The sequence below is a fragment of the Falco rusticolus genome, chromosome 9 (assembly GCF_015220075.1).
Source record: "Falco rusticolus isolate bFalRus1 chromosome 9, bFalRus1.pri, whole genome shotgun sequence".
Taxonomy (NCBI): Eukaryota; Metazoa; Chordata; class Aves; order Falconiformes; family Falconidae; genus Falco; species Falco rusticolus.
Window position 1 is genome coordinate 145,321 of NC_051195.1, and position 19,741 is coordinate 165,061.

The 19,741-nt window shown below is 35.0% G+C and overlaps 1 protein-coding gene across 10 annotated transcripts in view; it reads left to right on the forward strand.

Annotated features, from left to right (window-relative positions):
- CFAP46 (cilia and flagella associated protein 46) overlaps positions 1-19,741 on the forward strand; it is an 80,732-nt gene that overhangs the window by 47,693 nt on the left and 13,298 nt on the right. For 5 of the 10 annotated variants that reach the window (XR_005106096.1, XM_037399422.1, XM_037399424.1 and 2 more), the window contains 17 exons: positions 1,077-1,175; positions 1,437-1,566; positions 2,517-2,663; positions 4,027-4,227; positions 4,515-4,621; positions 5,431-5,613; positions 6,396-6,531; positions 7,394-7,582; positions 8,303-8,491; positions 9,199-9,333; positions 10,270-10,449; positions 11,964-12,131; positions 15,511-15,608; positions 16,320-16,399; positions 16,826-16,977; positions 18,829-18,950; positions 19,338-19,420. Coding sequence is in view for 9 of the 10 variants with exons in the window: in XM_037399422.1 (XP_037255319.1) it covers positions 1,077-1,175; positions 1,437-1,566; positions 2,517-2,663; positions 4,027-4,227; positions 4,515-4,621; positions 5,431-5,613; positions 6,396-6,531; positions 7,394-7,582; positions 8,303-8,491; positions 9,199-9,333; positions 10,270-10,449; positions 11,964-12,131; positions 15,511-15,608; positions 16,320-16,399; positions 16,826-16,977; positions 18,829-18,950; positions 19,338-19,420 (2,399 nt within the window). In the remaining variant the exon portion in view is untranslated. Of the gene's footprint in view, positions 1-1,076; positions 1,176-1,436; positions 1,567-2,516; positions 2,664-4,026; positions 4,228-4,514; positions 4,622-5,430; positions 5,614-6,395; positions 6,532-7,393; positions 7,583-8,302; positions 8,492-9,198; positions 9,334-10,269; positions 10,450-11,963; positions 12,132-15,510; positions 15,609-16,302; positions 16,400-16,825; positions 16,978-18,828; positions 18,951-19,337; positions 19,421-19,741 lie in introns of those variants that run through there. The other 5 variants (XM_037399430.1, XM_037399425.1, XM_037399427.1 and 2 more) reach the window with 5 other exon arrangements.

Sequence of the window (19,741 nt, forward strand, 5' to 3'; positions counted from 1 at the left end):
AGCCACTTTCATGTGAATAATTTTTGAAACGCCTTATTGTCACCCAACAGAAAAAAGGAAAGTAAAAAAATATTTCAATGAAAGTATTATATTTTAATTATTCAAAAGCCAGACTCCCATCTTGCATCAAAAAGGTATTGTCTTTAGCTTAAGAACCCAAATAAGTATCCCCAATAATCTCATTTTCTTTTACAGAGATTTGCCTTTTTGACTAAAATTCTGTTACTTTGAGTAATGAGACTTAAGGGTTTTGATTCAAAAATACTTAATATGCATGCAATGGCAAATAATTGCTGTTTTGGTTAAACATTTCATTGTGCTTTTTTGAAAGGTATTGCATAATGTTTGCTTAATAATTAACAGTTATAAGCAATAACTGTTTGCTTAATTCCCGACAGTTTGTGAAATGCTATATAAAGTATTTTTAAAATACTTGAAACTGATCCCACATAACAGAATAGATACATATAGAACTGTGTGTTTGTCTGGGTTGCCAATGATTGCTTAGTTACTGTCTTACAAGTAAGTACTGAGTACAACAGTACTAATTTACTAATAGGAAATTGATCTTTAGTGAAGCTTTGCTAGACAAATTTTTTTTCTTGACTCTTCAATATTTGTTTTTATTTTATGGTATTTTATCTATGTCTGTGACCTGATTTTTATATGTGATCAGATAGGTGTACAAGAATATATTACTCTTTACTCAATACAGAAAAGTAGGTTAGCACATACACGTGTATGGGTTTTTTTGCATGTGTTGTGAGACCATACTATTAATATTTTTGTACTTTTGCCACATCATTTTTGCCACTAAATTGGCGAGGTATGGGTTTGATGGATGGACTGGGGATACTGGTGGATGCCCTATCAATGGAATTGTTCAACTCTATCAATGGCTATTTTCAACTGCTGCATTTCTCCCTTTTTTATTTAAAATTTTTGTTATTGCCAATATTAATCAAGACATAAGAAGGCAGGATTGACAAATGTGGCATGTATGCTCTTTATATATAATGTGCTTATATGAAGCAACATATGAAAGATTCTGATTGTTTCTTTCTTTTTATTCTTAGAATTGCCCTGATATGTTCAGACCTAAAACTGAGTCAGGCATCTTCATATCATGAGAAGGCTGCTGGAGAAGCATACATTAGTGACTTAGAACAAGCAATGTATGTATTTTCACTACAGAGGCTGTATTTAGTTGGAATTTTTTTCCTTACAGTTGATGGATTATTGAGGGAAAAAATAGTCAAAACCGTGATCTCTTCAGACAAATTTGATACAGTAGCTGTGCCCTAAAATTCTGTGCATGATTGTTTTGTATCTGTCCACAGAGTGCGTGTATGTTGAAGATGCTAGCACACTAATATTTCATTACTAAATACTTCTAAAATACACTTGAATTTACTTTTTTTTTCCTTGTGATTTAGGTGTAGGCGAGATATAGCACTGAAAAAAGAAAGAAAAGTACATCCTAAGACAGAGGGAAGGAAAACTTTTTTTGAAAATGGTCAGCTGAATGGTGGTAGGGATGAGAATATCCTTACTTCAAATGAAAAGGTTTTTATTTCTGCTCCAGTTTCTTTAATAAATTACTCTTCAATTTTTATTTTAATATACTTGACAGTTCGTTTTGAAATAATTTTATACTTGAGAAATACATGAACACAGAACATCGTTAAAAATGCATACTACTAAAAATTCTACTGGCAGGCATCAGCTGAAAGTGAGCTGGGTTTGCCTGGCATATTATTTGTATTGTGGAACAACAAAAGTAGAATCTAGATTCATACAAAGTAAAACTGCTTTTCTACAAATAGAAGTTGGGACTAATGCAAATAAATAGAAAAGACTGAGAAGCAAAAAAGGCACTGTATTTGCTCTTGATCTTGGTTTTCTCTTCTTCCTCTCTCCATTACATCATTGCATACTGTTTTGCTCCCTCTAGTAGATTGTTTTAAAGGGGTGCAAATATTTCAGCTCTGTCTTTTCTGTCTCTTCATTAGGAAGGTAATTGCCTTACTGGTATTCTTAAATTTTACCTCCAGTTTCCTCTTTATTATGGCAATTCTGTCCTTGTTTTCATCATATTGTTTTGTTGTCTTTGTATATTTTTTCCATTCTTGTTCATTTAAAATGTAATTTTTTTCCTAATTACTAATCCCTCTTGCCTCAGCTATTTTAGCTCTTGCAAAGAGTGTTTCTCTTTGATTGTTTCAATTACTACCAAGAATCAATTTCTTCATGACAGTAGCAGATCCAAAGTAATCTATTCTAAAATTAGTTTTAATAGTATATACTTATTAGTTGAATGCCTTTTGAGAACTATAGAATGCAAATCTCACAGTAAAGCCGGTTTTCCTGTAATACAACGTTGAATTTTGAAGTTAGAAGATAAGAGCTGGACTGTGGGATATATCAAGAATTGAATATTATACATAATAACCATTTGTATTCCATCTAGTTCAGTTTTGAAATCTAGGAAGGTGTAATATTTTGTTGTTTTTCAGTTTTTTGAGGTAAATCCGGTAGCAGGAAAAGGACTGAGTACACTTTCTTTCCCTTACTTGTGGATAGAAAAAGCTGAAGTACTAATTCAACTAGGCTTGTATCAACCAGCAAGACTTCTGCTTTCAGAGGCCTATGCTGCAACTCAGGTACATCAGAAATAAAATAGAAAAAGAAACGTTAATAAAACGTGTATGAAAATGTTCATTTTGATGCAGTTGTTCATAATCATAGTAATAAAACTGTGAAAACAAACCTCGCCCGATCCCAAATGTGTCATTTAAGTTTCAGCATATATAAGGTGTATATTTAAATATATGGCACTTAAATCCAACTTTATGGGAATTGTCTGGAGATTATTTTAGCCTGTGAAGAGTGTCAGCATCTCTGTCTGCTTTGCAGTGACCTCAGAAGATGTATGTATATCCAAACCTTGTTTGTTAAAGTAGCTTAGGGACATTCAGGATTTGCTCGTAAGAGAAAGCATTTAGCTCCATCCTGTCAACGTTTTGGTAATTTGAAATTCTAGTTATACTGTTTTGAATTATGTTACAGTTTTACTGCTAACTTTCTGATAAACAGCCACCGACACAGAAATAATGGCTTGCAGTTCTGGCAGATCTGAAATAAGTGCCTGTATGTTCCACCAAACAAATCCACGTCATCTCATTATTATGAAAAGTTTACATTAAAGATACTCTTCCTATATCTACCATTCTCCATTGTAGCTCTCTTCTTGGTTATATTGAAACATAATTACTGAAGTAAATCCTTTACTTTTAAAAAATGTAATTATTATCCTGTTACTCCACATAATTTTTCTCATGTGAGTAAAAAATGCTTATGTATATTTAGCATGAACCATGAATACTTTGAATAACAAAGATTAATAATAAATTTTATATATATATATATATATATAAAATATATATCTTATTAAAGCATTAATTTAGTATTGTGCCTTGAGAAGAGTTCCAAAGACATTAGGGTGGACTATAATTTTAATTATATAATTTCTTAATAGTATCCTGTATGTCTGAATGCTACTATACTATCTATACTGTACAGTATATTTGTCTCTTTTATACTACTAGTATATAGTTTATAACTAGCATAAAGTTGCATTGTAAATTTGCTGAAACTCTAGTGTATCTAGATCGTAGTTCACTAAAGAATTCTTCATTCCCATGTTTCTTCATCAGATACTGACAAATGGCAGTGGATATATGCATACTAAATAATAGAAAAATAGCTTATTTGACTTGTGAGGTAGAAGGTACAGGAACATCAAGAAATGTAAAGTGTATTTGAAGATTTTAAGTTCTTGGTATGAAGCAGACACTGTTTTTTGAGAAAAATAATATAAGGAGCAACTCTGAAATTCTACAGATAATTGAGGAAATACCATTTGCTTATTTCTGTGCCTATTCATAAGTTTAAAATATGAATAGAAGTAAATATGAGTAGCAGTAGTGGATCTTTTGTATATAGGTCACATATCTTTCTTCCTAGGAATTGAGGGCCTTGCGTGATGTGTCAAGGTGCTTGTATTTATTTGCTGTATTGGCTAACCTGGAAAGAAACCACAGACAAGCTAAAGCACTCCTTGAGAAAGCACAGCTTCTAGGAGGAAATGAACAGTTTTGGTACAACAGTACTCTTAGTCTAATAGAAGCAATTCTAGAGGAAGAGGGAGAAGGAAAACAGAGCATGGTAAGGGAATTTTTTTATTTTAGTGGTTCCGTTTTTTTGCAGCAGTGGTGCGCCTCTTTCTGTGAAGAGAAATGTTACAGACTTTGTATTTCAATAAAAGCAGAAATAGGTGTTAAATGCAGTTAATGTTGTTTTCTCTGTTGTGCATTCAGCAAACATTGATTAGATTCTAAACAGGTGCAGGCCAGTAGGAATGAGATTTTACCCACAGAAGTTTAGATTGTTTTTCTGATCAGCTGTGTATCCTTCTATTGAAATAGAATTACAAATTTCTTTGTTACCTGCAGGCTTGTGAGATACTGGAACACATTGTAAATGTGCTCAGATCTGCTTTACTGAAGAGACCTAACAGGCAATCAGAGTTGGGTTTCATAATTACATCCCTTGAAGCCAGGTAACTGTCTTTTCATTAAAATATGGCCAGCCTCAACAATGCAGTTACATTGCAAATACATCTTAATTTTTGCCATTCAGTCGTATTTTAGTATGGTGGATTCTGTGGATTCGCAAATATTTTTCTTCTAGGTAATTTATGTTTATTCTTTTCTTTAAATTTAAATTTCCTTTCTAATTTCTTCATTCCTGTATGTAGTCCTACTACCTGTTAAGTTAGTAAGCTAGTTCAGGTACCGCAGCCTATTGTGCATAGTTTGTGGTGTAGGTTACCCAAAGCAGCAAGACACATTTGTCTATGCAGAGGTATCTGAGCAGATATTCCCACAATACTGCTGTAGTCTGCAGTATTGACCTACTTCTCACCATGATCCAAGAAACTTTTTTATGGTGAAACTTAACAGTGATTTTGGTTACATTGAAATCTAAGCACAGAGAGCTTAAAATGTGTTAGTAAAACGAGAGAAGTATATAACATTTACACATCCTTCTCTTTCCAGAAATGTGAAATTTTTGGATTAGAAAGGGAAGACTAATAGTTTCTCAGTTCATATATATTTGGAAGACTGATCAGGCCTAGGAAGTCTGAATAATTTGGTACATGGAAAAAATGACACCTCAATTCTAACCTGAAAATACAGTATTTTTATTTTTTTCAAGACCTGCTATAATTTGTAGACCACAGATTTAAAGAATGAAGAGGCTTTTTCTAGACTTCTTATAATTAAAAAGAGTACAGAGAGAAATGTCTGTTTCCAAACACAGCCTGTGCTTTTTGACTACTATCTTGCACTTAATTTTTGTTCCTAGGAAAACACTTATTCAGATACATTTCACCCGAGATTGTATGACAGTTAATACTGAGTCTTGCCAGTTGCCACATATGCTAGAGGAATCTTACAATAAATTAGTTCAAATTGAGAAGGACTTCTTTCATTATGGACATAAAAACTGCAGCGCTGAGATACTGCTAGAATGTGCACATATTCACAGGTAAGATTATATGTCGGATGAAAAACTTTTAACTAGTCCATGAAGTGTACTGTTTACTTTTTTATAGTCTAATTAAAGATGGAAAAGAGCACATAATACTGTCAGGCTTTACATCTTGGTGTCACACATCTGTTTGCATTCTTGCTATGTTCCGTATCCAGAAAAATACTGTAGAATCAAAAATTCTTTTCACTGAAGGCAGAATTAATCCTATATGGTACTAGTGATTTTTATACTGGTTTTGAGGTCAAAACAAAGTATCGAGGTCTCCCAAGTCAGCTTTTTGTCTTCCTATTTGCTTCCTAAAGGCATTTTGGCTGCCATACCAGTAATTTTCCAGTATTCATGGGCATTTATGATTCTTACTGTTGAAATGGTTATCTAGGAATCACTGTAATAGCAAAAATGCAAAACACAGTATGCCTTGACTTGCAGCTGTTTCCAAGATGTCCCCTTAAAACAACAGGTATGTTTTGTATCTGGCTTTTCTGCCACTTTGTTCCTGGTGAATACATACTCTAGACTATTACCTGCATTTTTTTCTCTTTGTGTCTATAGCATCTTCTTGCATTGCAGCAGTACAGTTCCAAGAATAAGAAAGACCTTGGAAAAAATAATGTGTGAACATTCACTTTTCCTATTTTAAAAAAGCGTGTACAAAATTGTTCTATTTTATCTATTAATCAATTTGTTTAATATATTAATATGTTCAATAGTGTTGATACCGTAAGGATAAACACTTTTATGTCTTAGTTCCTTTGGTTATATGTTTTTTTTTTCAGAATGATTGCCAAGCAGGAAAGAAACGAAGAATTAAAACGTAGTCACTATCTAAATGCTTATAACTTAGCTCAGAGGGCAGTATCCAAAACAGAGGAAGTATTTCATAATGTTTGTAGCTTATTTGCAGTTAATGAGGTATGGATATATTCATTTTTTTTTACTACTCATGGAAAAAAAATCTAATTTAGTTGTACTGTTCACTTATTCCTGGATAATTCCTGGAAGTCCTAAATGAGATTATCTTCCTGTAATGGTAGGCATTGTTTGAATATAGAAGGAAATACTGCATGCCAAAAGAATTTACAGTTTAAAAAGGGAAGAAGAGAAGCGGAAATGAGAGGATTTTCCTGGTCTTTGTCAATTTCATTCAATTCTAAAATTTATCTAGTAGCTACAAAAGAAAGTCTAAACTTTGAGATATTTTTGATTGTCTAAATACCTCACAAGTTTAAAATTCTCAATAATAAAATGTTTATTTCTCAGGAGAAAAAAAAAGGTTACATAGAATATTATGTAAATAAAGAAAGCCTGTCTTCAAAATAGTGATTTTTGGGTAATGAAAGCCTGCAGCCAACTTCACTAGTGTGTCCCATTGTACTCTAAAATCCAGGGGGTTTTGTCTGCTTTGCCTTTTTTAAAGAGCAGGTATTTTTGTGCAGCTACCAAAACCATAAATATTAAAATTCTGGGTTTATGTACACATTTGTAACTCCTTTGGAATTAGATATTTGTATCAGGTACATAAAATGTGAAAAGTAGAAACCCAGCTGCTCTTTCTGTGCAGCTGCTTTGATTGATTTGTAATATATTTAACGTTGAAGTTTGTTTTTTTAAATTACTTTGATATCTTCATAGCAGTATCTCTGATCTATTGAGGCAATATTGTTAGAATGTTTGCTTCTTTAGTTAAAAGAAATACAACATTCTAATTTTTGTTAGGTAAATTTGCAAAAATACTTGAAATTATAATCCTACTTTTCTTTCTTTTGTATTTCAGACTACAAATATTAGTCTCCCATTAATGAGGCAACTAGCTAACAGGAAAATAGATCTTGTAGAAATTCTTTTGGATATTTTTCATCTTGTTATTACTATAAAAGATCTTCAAAAAGTGGGAGAATCATCATCCCATAAAATTCTGGAGGCATTCATCAAGGAAACTGCTGAAGATGATGCAGCAAAACAGGTAATACAAAACATTTAGTCCTATGATTTCCATATAAAAGGTATAACAAAGTTTCGAGGCATGTTTTCCATAGCAGAAGTTCTTCCACTACTGAGGAAACAGGTCCCCAGACCATTCATGTATTTTTGCAGCTAGGGAAAGTTCAAGTGTGTGGTTTTTGTCTTGGGGATGGCTTATTGAGGTTTTTTGGGGGTTTGTTTTCTCTGGAAGATTTTGTTTCTCAAATGCAGAGACTTAAAATCCACGAAGAGTAGCAGGGAAGTTACTTGAGACTTTGAAATTGCTGGAGGTTTTTTGCATTATTGTCTCCTTTTTAAAACAGTTGGTTTTAAGCAGAACTGCCTAACCAAGTGATGAATAAGAATGTGAGACACGCCCCACTGGAACAGAGCAGTAATTCTTGCCCGTTACTTTGTCTCTGACAATGACAATAGGTAATGCTGTTAAGGAAAGCACAGTGTCCCCACTGTTCTCCATGGTACCCTCCCCTTATCCCGTGTTTTCTGCAGCACTGATTGTTGTTTGCTTATAGATGTTACAGTGTACTTTTTTTTTTATCAGTTGTTAATGAATTTGTGTATTAGTTAAAGACAGCTTATTTCTAATTGAAAGTGTAATCACATTTAACAAGTATGTTTGTATGTAAATGTGTGTTAAAAAGTAAGCTTATCTATGTGTGGGTATATATAAGCAAATAAGCATAAATATGTATTTTACCAGGACTGGAAGTGTGTGGAACGCACTGTGGGTCATATGATGCTGGCTCAGTTAGCAAACATACAGAATCTTTGTAAAGGCTGTCCTGACATCAAATCCAAATGCCTGTATCTCACTGGAAAAACTCTTCGTTTACTTGCCATTAACATAGATCCTGTATGTTCAGAGATTTACTGGAATCCAAATGTTATGGTATGCATTCTTTCCTGCATTTAAATTCATTCTGTGTGTAAAGTTTGTCTGCCACAATATTTTTTCTGTATACATTTGTATAATACTACTCTTTATTTAGAGCTAGGTTTTAGATATTGCATGCAAGCCATAATAAAAATGTATACTGATTCAAGTAATTTCAGAAGAATGCTTTTGTCTACATGCCATTCTCATGTAATTGTTTTTTTGATTCATTTGTGAGATATCTTAATTACCATAGTTAAAAAAAAATAAATCCTTGAATGCCATAAAGGGATAGGTAGGTTGGTCTCTGAATCTGTGCAAACAAAAAGTAATGACTTGTAGATTAAAATCTCAGATTTGTAAATTCCTTTTGTGTTGTAACAAGAGCACCATGTAAGAAAAGTTTATTGAGTCATTATAAATTCAGTGATGAATTAAAGTGTTCAGAATAAATTAACTGAGGATAAATATCAGAAAATAAACATGTTAGAGGTTGTTTGGGGAGACTTTTTAGTTTCTGTTAGTCATATTGTCATCATAACATATTAAGAAATTTTGATGCCTGATAATATTGCTGAATCTCTCACCATCAAGGGATTCATATAGTGAGATGATTTCTTTTAAGATGAGTTCCATTTTCACCTAGATTTTCACAAAAGAAATGAAGCCAGCCATACATAATGGAATGATTAATTACTCTGTTTTTATACTGTGATGAGTAGGAAGAAGCTAGATCAAATGTCACAAAAACTGTCCTGACTTCAGCAGATCGCAGCGAACAGGAAGTGACAGACAGCACTTTACCAACCAGTAAATGTCAATATGATAAGTATAGGAGGAAAATACAAGATTTAAAGGTATTATTAGTGTATGTACTTGCATTAGAATTTGAGTGCTTCCTTTTTATGGAGTAATAGTCAGAGTACCTTATCAGTTCTGTTTGAACTGATAATAGAAATGTTTGTAGCATAACTTTGATCTTACTAAAGAAAAAAAATTCCAGAGCACCCCTAAGAAAACAGCTTTCCATCACTACTCTGCTGTGTATCTCCGTCCTGCTCTTCAGTACACGCTGTTGGAGCTCCTGATGGAGCTTTCCCAATTGCTCACAGAAAGAAAGAATTTCTCCTTCAGTGGTTTCCCAGTGATTGAACATGTAGCATCCAGGATAAGATGAACAAACAGTTTTCTCTCTGCTTTACATATATGCCTTTCTAAGGGAGCGTAACATTTTGCAGACTGGGAGCAAAGAAAGAAGTAACTTCTATCACAAAACATCTGTAAAATTACAAAATTTAAGTTGTACAATGAGCTGATCGCTGTAATGGCTGCAGTTCAAAGCACACTAAGAATTGGGAATGTACAGTTTGTGTTGCCAGTATAATCAATAAACACCTGAGATAAGAAATTTGTGGGTTTATTTGTATTAAGTATAGTTAACTGTCAATGGGAACAACTTTACTAAGAATTGACAGACAATTCCTTTGTTCTCAGTGGCTCATTGCCTGGAATTTAAATGCTGTCCTGCTAAGTACACATTTTATATTAAAGAAAGTATCTTACTAAAGCTTTTTTTTTAAAATATTTTATAACAGATGTTGGTGTCTGCCAAATAATTAATCTGTATTTGCATATTTTGATCATACATCAAGTAAATGCATTAAAAAGGAGATAAAGCATTAAAATTCATCATGAAAACTGATACTTTTTAATGCTAGTAATCTGTATACATAGAACAAATATTCAATATTAATACATATTTTAATATAAACCTTTTTATTTTTATCATCTAGAAGGAACAGCGGTTGGCTCAGAAATACCTTTCTCAATCCAGTGAAGCTTTGCTACAGTGTATGGGTATTGCGTTCAGTCGTAACATTACTGATGTGCTGGCTCGTGCTAGTTTTGAAATGGTTGAATGCTTTCAACAATTTGATCCAATTTCAACTAGCCAGTTTTTGGCACTTCATCAGGTAATGGAGCTAATGTATTGTGCTTCTCTCCAGTATGAAAAGGTTGTTTTAAGTTACATTAAGCAAAAATGTCAATTCATGTAGCCTGAAAACTGGTCATACAGAACACAGTGCATGAATACATATAAGAACTAGCGAGTAATACAAGTAATCAGATATATGTTTGCTGAGTTCAAAATGCTTGATCAGTGACTTTTTAACAATTACCTGTTGTGTTTGACTTGACGTTTTCAGTGATGGTTGCTTACATGAAAAGATTTTTAATATGGCAAGATTACTGTAATGTGATTAGATATGATGAGACATTACCACAAAATACAGTTTCATCCTTCCCTAACGAATAATTTTAAAAATGTTTCTCTGGATTTGTTCATTCATTGTTTTGAAGCAGATAGGAATAGTTTACATTCAATTTGTCAAATCAACACCTACACAGCATGGTCCCTTAGATGGCTCAAAGGTGAATGAATTGTTCATGTGAGTTTGTGCCTTCGCCACAGAGATGAATGGCTGTAAGGCTTATATTCCTTACATTAGGAACAAATAATACATACTTCCTACACCATCATCTCCATTGTAGAAATACAGAAATGCACCTTATGCTGATTTCCTTCCTGCCACATCAAGGCAACCACAAGAAATTATGACAGACAGTAAGCACCTGCCTCTCTATCAACACATAGATTTGCAAATACCTCCACCCATGGGTGGAATGGACTAGGTAGGTAGGCAGGTCTTCTGATAAATCAGAAAACAGCCAATACTGGGGTTTGTGGTTCAGTCCTTTATTCCTGTACTCCTGTACCCCACCATATTACTCATGGTTTGCTTTCTTAGTGAACAAGCTAAGTAGAATGCATATTAAAGCACCAAAACCCTAAGTAGTCAGGTCTTTTAATGGGCAAAAAATTCTGCTAATTCTGTCACTATCCTGCCCAGAAAGGTTTATATTAAAAAAAAAAAAAAGTTATTCCAAGTCAATATTAAATATCCCTTTAGAATTTTTGATTAGGTCAATCAAAATTGCATTTTTTTAATGTGACAGCTGCATTAAAAGAAAAAAATGCTTTAACTCTTAGCAACCATCAGTTCAAAGGACAGGATTGGTGTGTTTGCTGATAGAAAAAGATAGAAGGTCTTACCTTTCATATTGCTCTTTGTAGGATGTCTGTTAAAATGTGTGAAGTGATGGCTATACAGTAAAAGGCACAGAAGCACAGAAAAGAGCTTACTTGAAAGGCTAAATTCAGAACACAGGCATTTACCTTTCCATGTAGACCTTAGATGACTAAATGCAGGAACATAGATGATAAATGTAGTCAAAGAAGTCGATTCTCTCTATTCATATCTAAGAAATCTTCAGAAGTTATTGCCAGACTGTCTGCATTTGCTAATCTATCTCACCTTTCAAGCAAGAGACTTCTTTAACATACATATATGTTACAACAAACATAGAATATATATGTTTTTGTATTATTTTGGTGAGGGAAAATAAACATATAAAAATTTTGCAGAGCTGTTCAGCATCTATGATGATGAAGAGTATCCTTCTAACAGTTACGTCTGACACCAGCAGCTCTCAGCTGGCAGCATTACTGCATCTTCAGAATCATTTAAAACAAAATAGGAACACAAGTGATCTTCTAAAACAGGTGGAACAGCAACTGACTGCTACTTCAATGGTAACTTTTTGAGATGTGCTACTTATTAGGGGTCTGTGACATATATGTATGTATGCATGCATGTATACACACACACACACAGAGGCATATCGTTTCAGTTATTCCTGGGATTCAATAATATTTGATCTGTTCTCTTTAAAATCTTATTTTTTTTTGTTTTCCTAATTTCAGTCATGGGTTGACTTGGTCATGAATTTTTATTACTATAGTATGTATGGTCCTGTGGTTTTGTTTGTGCTAGGTTATCCATGTGGCATGAGCTATGTAATTTAAGTCAGAAGTGAGATTTTAAGGATGCAGTTCCAGTTTGTCTTGTAGGTAGTTCAGTATAGCTGGATGTCAGAGTTGTGCTGTCTGCACACTTAAATCATTAATTCCATGTGAGTCTCGCCCAGTCGAGTTGACAATGCCATTGTAAAGGACTCTTGCAACAGAGACTCCTGTCACCATCTGGAGAGCATCCAGTCATCTTGTTTGAGATACTCATGTGTTCATGCAAGTGTTACCCTAAGAAAGGAGCCTGATTTTTAAATTTTTTTTTTAAAGCACTCTTATCAAGGAAACAGGGCATCAACTAAACTGTAGTGTTGCAAACTGGATACTTAAATAAACCAACCAGTAAAATGTAATTCGTGTGACTTGTAGTTCTGGAGCAAATAATGGATAAAGTTTTCTGGGAATTAAGTACTCTTATCTTTCGGTCTCTGCTGGCTGAGAACTGTGTATTCTTCCAATGTCTAAGATGTAAAAGTGGATACCAAAACTAAGATTGGAAGGCTCTAGGTTAGAACTGAGTGAAATTAAAAACTGCTAGCAAGTTAGATGCAAAAGATTAGCACTAGCTGGTAGGGTTTAAGCATTTACAAAACGTGGCAAGCAGAGATAAGAGTACAGGGTAAGAAAAATAGTGGGTTTGGGCTAATCTTGGCTTTTCTCAGTATGTGCTGTATTACCTTATTTAGCAGAAGGAATAGGATAATATTTTGGTTAGAAGCCACTGTTTTTGAGTTGCTGTAATAATCTAACTGGTAACAGATATCCTAGCTGAAACATTCATCAGCACCCACCATATCTGTACCTCTTGCAGTAGCTCGGGAAAGAAAAGGTGGCTATCAAGACCACTGTTCATGGCTGCATTCTTCAACTGCATGATTCCTGGAAATGTGAGGTGCAAGAAAGCAGACTGGTGACTGAAGTAGTTCTCTCTGAGGGTATATTAGTGTTTTTTAAAATCCAGTTGATATTATTAGTTCAGATCGAGAGTGCACTTTCAAAGTGAATCTCCCAGTTGTTGTTGCTTACAGTGCTTTGATTTTCATGATGGTACAATGATGGTATGAGCTGGGTTTCTCTTGGACAAAAACCGCACTAGGTTCTCTGATGCACTCAAGCCACGTTGAACAGGCGTTCAGTCCAGGGGCCATCCAGAGGTAGTCTGAAGTAAAAATAAATGAAAAGTGTGCAGTGTATAATTCTGCTCCTGATGTTCTGTTGCACTTGATAACATAGGCATACCCAGAGTGTACCCAGTGTGCTTAAGCACATAGAACTTCAATCTGAAAAACATAAACATGGATGCTTAAAGGCAGCAGTCTCAAAAGACATTTATGGACCTTCCTGTATTAGGACTGGTTTTTCATCTGGAATCAGACTGTTTAGTCACTAGGAGGTTTTTGGTTGGTTTTTGTCATGTTTTCTCAGAAAAAGGTTGTATATTCTTTAGTACAATATATTTGTGGTGGGTTGACCCTGGCTGATTGCCAGGTGCCCAGCAAGCTGTTCTATCACTTCTCCTTCTCAGCAGGACAGAGGGAGAAAATATGATGAAAAGCTCATGGGTCAAGATAAGGGCAGGGCTCAAGTCACCCATTACTGTCCAGGGCAAAACAAACTTGACTTGTGGAAATGAATTTATTGCCAATTAATAACAGAGTAGGATAGCAGAAAATAAAAACAAAACTAAGAAAGATCTTCCCCCTGCTCCCCTTCTTCCCAGGCTCAGCTTCACTCATGATTCTTTTCCCTTCACCCCGGGCCGCCCAAGTGGCAGAAGGGAAACGGGGAATGCGGGTTGTGTGGGGTCCCTCCCACAGGAGACAGTCCTTCACAAACCTTTCCAGCGTGGGTCTTTCCCATGGGCTGCAGTTCTTCACAAACTGCTCCAGCGTGGGTCCCTTCCGTGGGCTGTGGTCCTTCAGGAGCGGACTGCTCCAGTGCGGGTCCCCCACAGGCCATAGTCCTGCCGGCAGCCTGTGCCAGCGTGGGTGCTGGCCACAGGGCCTGCCGGCAGCATGCTCCAGGTCGGGCTCTCCACAGCGGCACACTGCCCTTCAAGGCATATCCACCTGTTCTGGCATGGAGTCTTTCACAGGCTGCGGCGTGGACATTGCTCCACAATGGGTCTCCATATGCTGCAGGGGGACAACCTGTGTCACCATGGTCTTCAACATGAGCTGCAGGGGAATCTGCTGCAGCACCTAGAGCACCTCCTCCCCCTCCTTCTGCACTGACCTTGGTGTCCACAGGGCTGTTTCTCGTGCATTTTCTTACTCCCAGCTGCTGTGCAGTGGTTTTACCCTTTCTTAAATATGTTTATCACAGAGACGCCACCAGTGTTGCTGATGGGCTCAGCTTCGATCAGCAGTGGGTCTGTCTTGAAGCTGTCTGAAACTGTCTCTGTCAACATGGGGGCAGTTCCTGGGTGTCTTCTCAAAGAAACCACCCCTACAGCTCCCCCTGCTACCAAAACCTTGCCACATAAACCAAATACAATTTTACGTAGTTCCTTTTGGTAAGGTATCCATTTTTAACAGAATTATGAGGGACTTTTACAAACAAAAGTTACAATGAAAGGTCCCTCCCTGCTAATATTCTGCAAGGATTTGATAGCATTTCAACTTCACAAGTAGTGTAGTGGCCAAAAAAGTCATGTTGTGAAGACTGGAATAAGTTACAGTATTTGTAATTTTTTTAAAATTGTAAGTTCTTCTGTGCTGCATAAAAATCAAATGATCACAGAATGGTTGAGGCTAAAAAAAGGCTTCTGAAGGTCATCTTGTCCAGCCCCTCTGCTCAAGCAGGGCCATTTGACCAGTGTCCAGATGGCTCCTGAATATCTCCAAGGGTGGAAACTCCACAACCTACTTGGGCAACCTGTGCTAGTGCTTGGTCACCCTTACAGTGACAAAGTGTTTCCTGTTGTTTGGACTGAGCCTCCTGTCCTGACACATCTGCTGAGTGATTGTTTTGGCTTTTTTTTTTTTTTTTTTTATATTAGCACCTTCTTTCCTAGAATCATTATCAATTTTCTGATGAAGGAAGTAAGATTGGGGTTTATAAAAATCTATTAAAATAATGCTACTTTTGAATTATTGTACAGGCATGGAAAAATCTCTGTATTCCTGTTGAACATTTTAATATAATGGATGAATTGCCATCTAATTTCTACATAATTATTCTCCAGCATTCAGAAGACAGGTATAAAATTCCATCATTTTGGTTTAGTATTCTGTTTGTTACAAATGTAATCTTTTTTTTTTTAACTGTAAATCATCACTATTTTGGTAGTTTATTACCTTTTACTTCTATTTTTCTGGACTTAATTAAATTTTAGGATTGTGAACAAATTAATATATAAATAAAACAGCCTGCAGCTCAAAGCTGTGTGTGGTTTTGTACTTCTGATTTCCCTAATCATCTCTTAAATCTCCAGAGGTCACTTGAAAGGTTTCAGGCCATTCCTGGTATCATCCTAAATTTTGTTGATATATTCCAGTTCTTACTGCTTATGCTCTTGAAAATGTTGGGGGGGGTGTCATATTTAGCTTTATAAAGCCACAAATGGTATCATTACTGCAGCCTAATTAGTGCCTAACTCGTAGATTGAGCTATAGCAACTGACTATAAGTACCTTCACCAGTCGTGAAAAGTCTTAAACAGTTATGGAACAAATAAGAATCTACCTTACAGGATATATAGCAATGAAAGAACTTTTCTTACAGCTCTCAGTTTGTTCCAGTCAGATTTTGCAGGTTTTTGCACTGCAAGGTGGGGGTATATATTGCATCTTGAGAGTGTTTTTGAACATGTTAAAGTAGAGGGTAATAATTGCTCATCTAATAAATTTGCTTCATATATACAAGGCTGAGCAGTCAAATAATCTACTCAGCAGTTTTCTGCTTTCCACAGATCAAATTTGTACAGTTCACTTCTGACATCTCAATCAGTAAGTACTGCACAGCAAAAAGGAGAACCCACTCAGCCACTGGGTAAGAGCTTCTTACATTTAAGAGATAAAAATCATTGCACTGATGTTATGAGAAAACTTGTATCTTTCACTTCTGCAGGTTTTAAATTTTTAAAATAATTTTAAAAATAATTAATAGATTTTACTAATACCAACGAAAAGTAAATACCTAAATACCTGCGTTTCATTATCAAATATAATGTATTTAGTCACAATTCACAGAATTTTTGTTTATATTTGAAGACTAAAGTTGTTACAGATAATTGTAGAGATTTTTTCACTGTAGTTTTCTGTATATATTTTGGGCTAAATACATATGTAAACAGTTACTTCACTTTCAAAGAAGACCATGGCTTTAGAAAACCGATGGTCTCTGAACAATCATTTCTTCAAGAAAAAATATGATGTCTCAAGGATTCTTAAGATGGTGTTTTCCTCCTTTTAATAGTGCAAGCTGAAGTTTCCCAGTTTCCTGTGAATCCTGAAACATTTTGTACTTTGTTGGAAAAAGTGCGTCTTTACAAGCAGCAAAAGATGAGGAGTCGTGGTAAACAGGCTGTCATTCAAAACGTGCAAGAGTGTGTCTCCGAAACAGATGTGGTAATATATTTGATTACCTTATATTTAAAACAGGATGAAAAACGTACTAAAAAACTATCATAAACACTCTTTATGCAGAATTTTCAGTTTATTCCAAGTGTAGCATCCCTGGTCTTCATACTTGCTAAATGGTATGTAATCTTCTTCAAAATTAAATCTTTCTGTGTTACTCTGTTACTATTTTCAGTGTCATTCAGCAGCTTTGAAATGTTCAGTAGTTTATCAGAACTGAAAATTGATGTAGTTGAGATCAATTTACTTGAAAATGCGCTATACCTTTAAGACTTGCATTTGCAAATGTACATTGCCTTTCATATCACATGAAAGCCCAAGCTGTCTCAGGAAAAAAAATAGAATCATAGATCTCAACCCTTTAATCAAAATTAAACTATCTTAGCCACAGATTTATTACTGTTTTCCAACACAGAAAAGTTTCTTTCTGTGGCACACTTGTCTTTTGCACTATAGCTGTTTATTTGGACACAGTTGATCGAACTCTTAGAAAATTTTGCTTCAAGGACATGTCATTGGAATCCCAAGTTTGTAGCTATGGACACTCTTAAATTCTAGTTTTCTGTTTCTGTAAGAAGGCTCAGTTATGTAAGAACATTGTTTTCCACAATCGGTGAACGTGTGTAGCATTAAGGTACAGTGGAAAAGCCTGTGACTTTCACATGAGGTTTTAAGCTGCAAGGTGACAGAGTTTTCTCCACATGAAATATGCACGTCTACATCCTAGCATTCTAATTTACATTAATTTGGTCTCCATTAGACAAAACTTGGGGTTGTCAGTGTCAATCAAAATTCACTGTTAAATACAGCATATTAGCAAAAGCTGGTATAGATCTATTTCTATCATTAATATAAAGGTAAAAATACAGATCATACTGAATTTTCTGTACAAGTTTTCATTGTTTTAATCACACAATTTTGACACGTGGTTCTTGGAATTATAATTCTGTTTTACTCATCATGTTAGTTTCTTTCAGTTAAAATAGGGATTATTGCAGATGGTTGAAGTATTGATCATTTTTTGTCTTGTCCATGGCCTGCCTTTGTTGTAATGACAAGTTATATAAATATTGCTGTAGTTGCGTAAGTAAAGAAAAAGGTGATAAGGTGTCAGACAGAACAGACGAAAAAAGAAGAGTGGCTTAGGTTTTTAAAATGCATGTGCATTACAGCTTTCAGTAATTATGCATGCAGCCTGCACAGAGCTACTCAAACAGAGGTTTGAAGCTTTGGTGAAGTCCATTCACTAATACCAACAGTATTCACCATTTACTTGGGCTCATTTTTCCAGTTACTGGTTTTGTGTCCATCTATATTGGCTTTTAGAAGCTTCAGATTTCAGTGTCATCTTCTCTTACGTGATTCTGTTCTCCTCTTACCTATTATCCTCATTCTGTGTAGTTTTTTCCTAAATTGGCTCCACTGATCTCTCCATACGCTTTCATTTCCTTCTTCTACAGTCATCTTGCAGTTTCTCTCAACTTCTCAAAGTTTTCTTTTCGCAATTTTTTCCTGTTATTTAGAGCATCACGTTATCTTTTCTTTCTGCTGGACATCTCTGCTATTCCCCATTGAAACTGCAGAAATATATTAATTGCCTAAATAATAAATATTGACATCTTGTGTGGAATCCTATGTTAGAATATTTTGCAAAATGCTGATAGGAGTGATGTTTTGAAGTAACAGAGTTTTTAAACTGAATTTCTGTATTTATATTTTCCATTTTGTGTTGTTTCAGATTATTTGATTTAGCCTCTGATTTAACATAATACCCCCTCTCCATCCACGTTAATTAGCATTTTGTCAGTATTCTGTTTTTTGTTGCAATGTGTATGATAGATGCCAACAGAGAAAATAGATGATAATGGACATGATTTGACATCAGATTTCTCTGAAATACTAGAAATTATGGAAGAATATCTGAAACCAGTGCTGTCACAGTTTGATTTTTCTGATATCAGGTAAGACATTTAGACTTGTTTTATCATAATTTGTGAAGATTGAATGGTGACTCAAGTTGTACAAATACAGGAATGGTTTTAGCAAGAACAGACCCTGTTGAATGAACTTTCTACATGTTGACAGTATATGCAGGATATGCAAGACTAAGAGGATTGAACCATGGGATAGACTAATGGCCATTTCTAACAAGCACAGCTTAAGTTGTACAATAGTGAGCTCAGGATGAAACATTATGATTTAACTAGTTAAAAGTTACTCCAAAGGGAGTACATCCTTTGTATAAAATGTCATTGAAATTGAAGCAGTTTTGTCTTTGTGTCTCCTGTGAAAACATAACTTACATAAGTATTAGTGCTGGTAATTTTCACTGTAATTCCTCTTCCCAGACAACAGCGCGCATCAGTTTCAGCAGCTGAATTGGGAGAAATAAAAGTGAAAGATAAGAATACCAAACATACTAGAATGTGGGGTATGTGCTCTACTGAGTATAATGTGTGTGTGTATGTATATGGACAGATATCAAAATCCTTTCACCTTAGTTTCAATGTTTCTGAAGCCAGGGAGAAGAAAAAGGCTTTAGCAACGGGTTTGCCTGTTTATTTTCTGTATCAAGTAAAGTATTTTAGTATACTTCCAAAGAGATTATTTATACACTGGATGGAGCTATTCTTCTGCATGTATTTACAGGCTTCCAAACTATACAGGCTTTAGAAAGCTAAATAAAATGGGTTTATGACAAACAAATCTTTTCAGGAGAAAGGCCAAGAGAAAGACTTAAGATCTTAAGTCT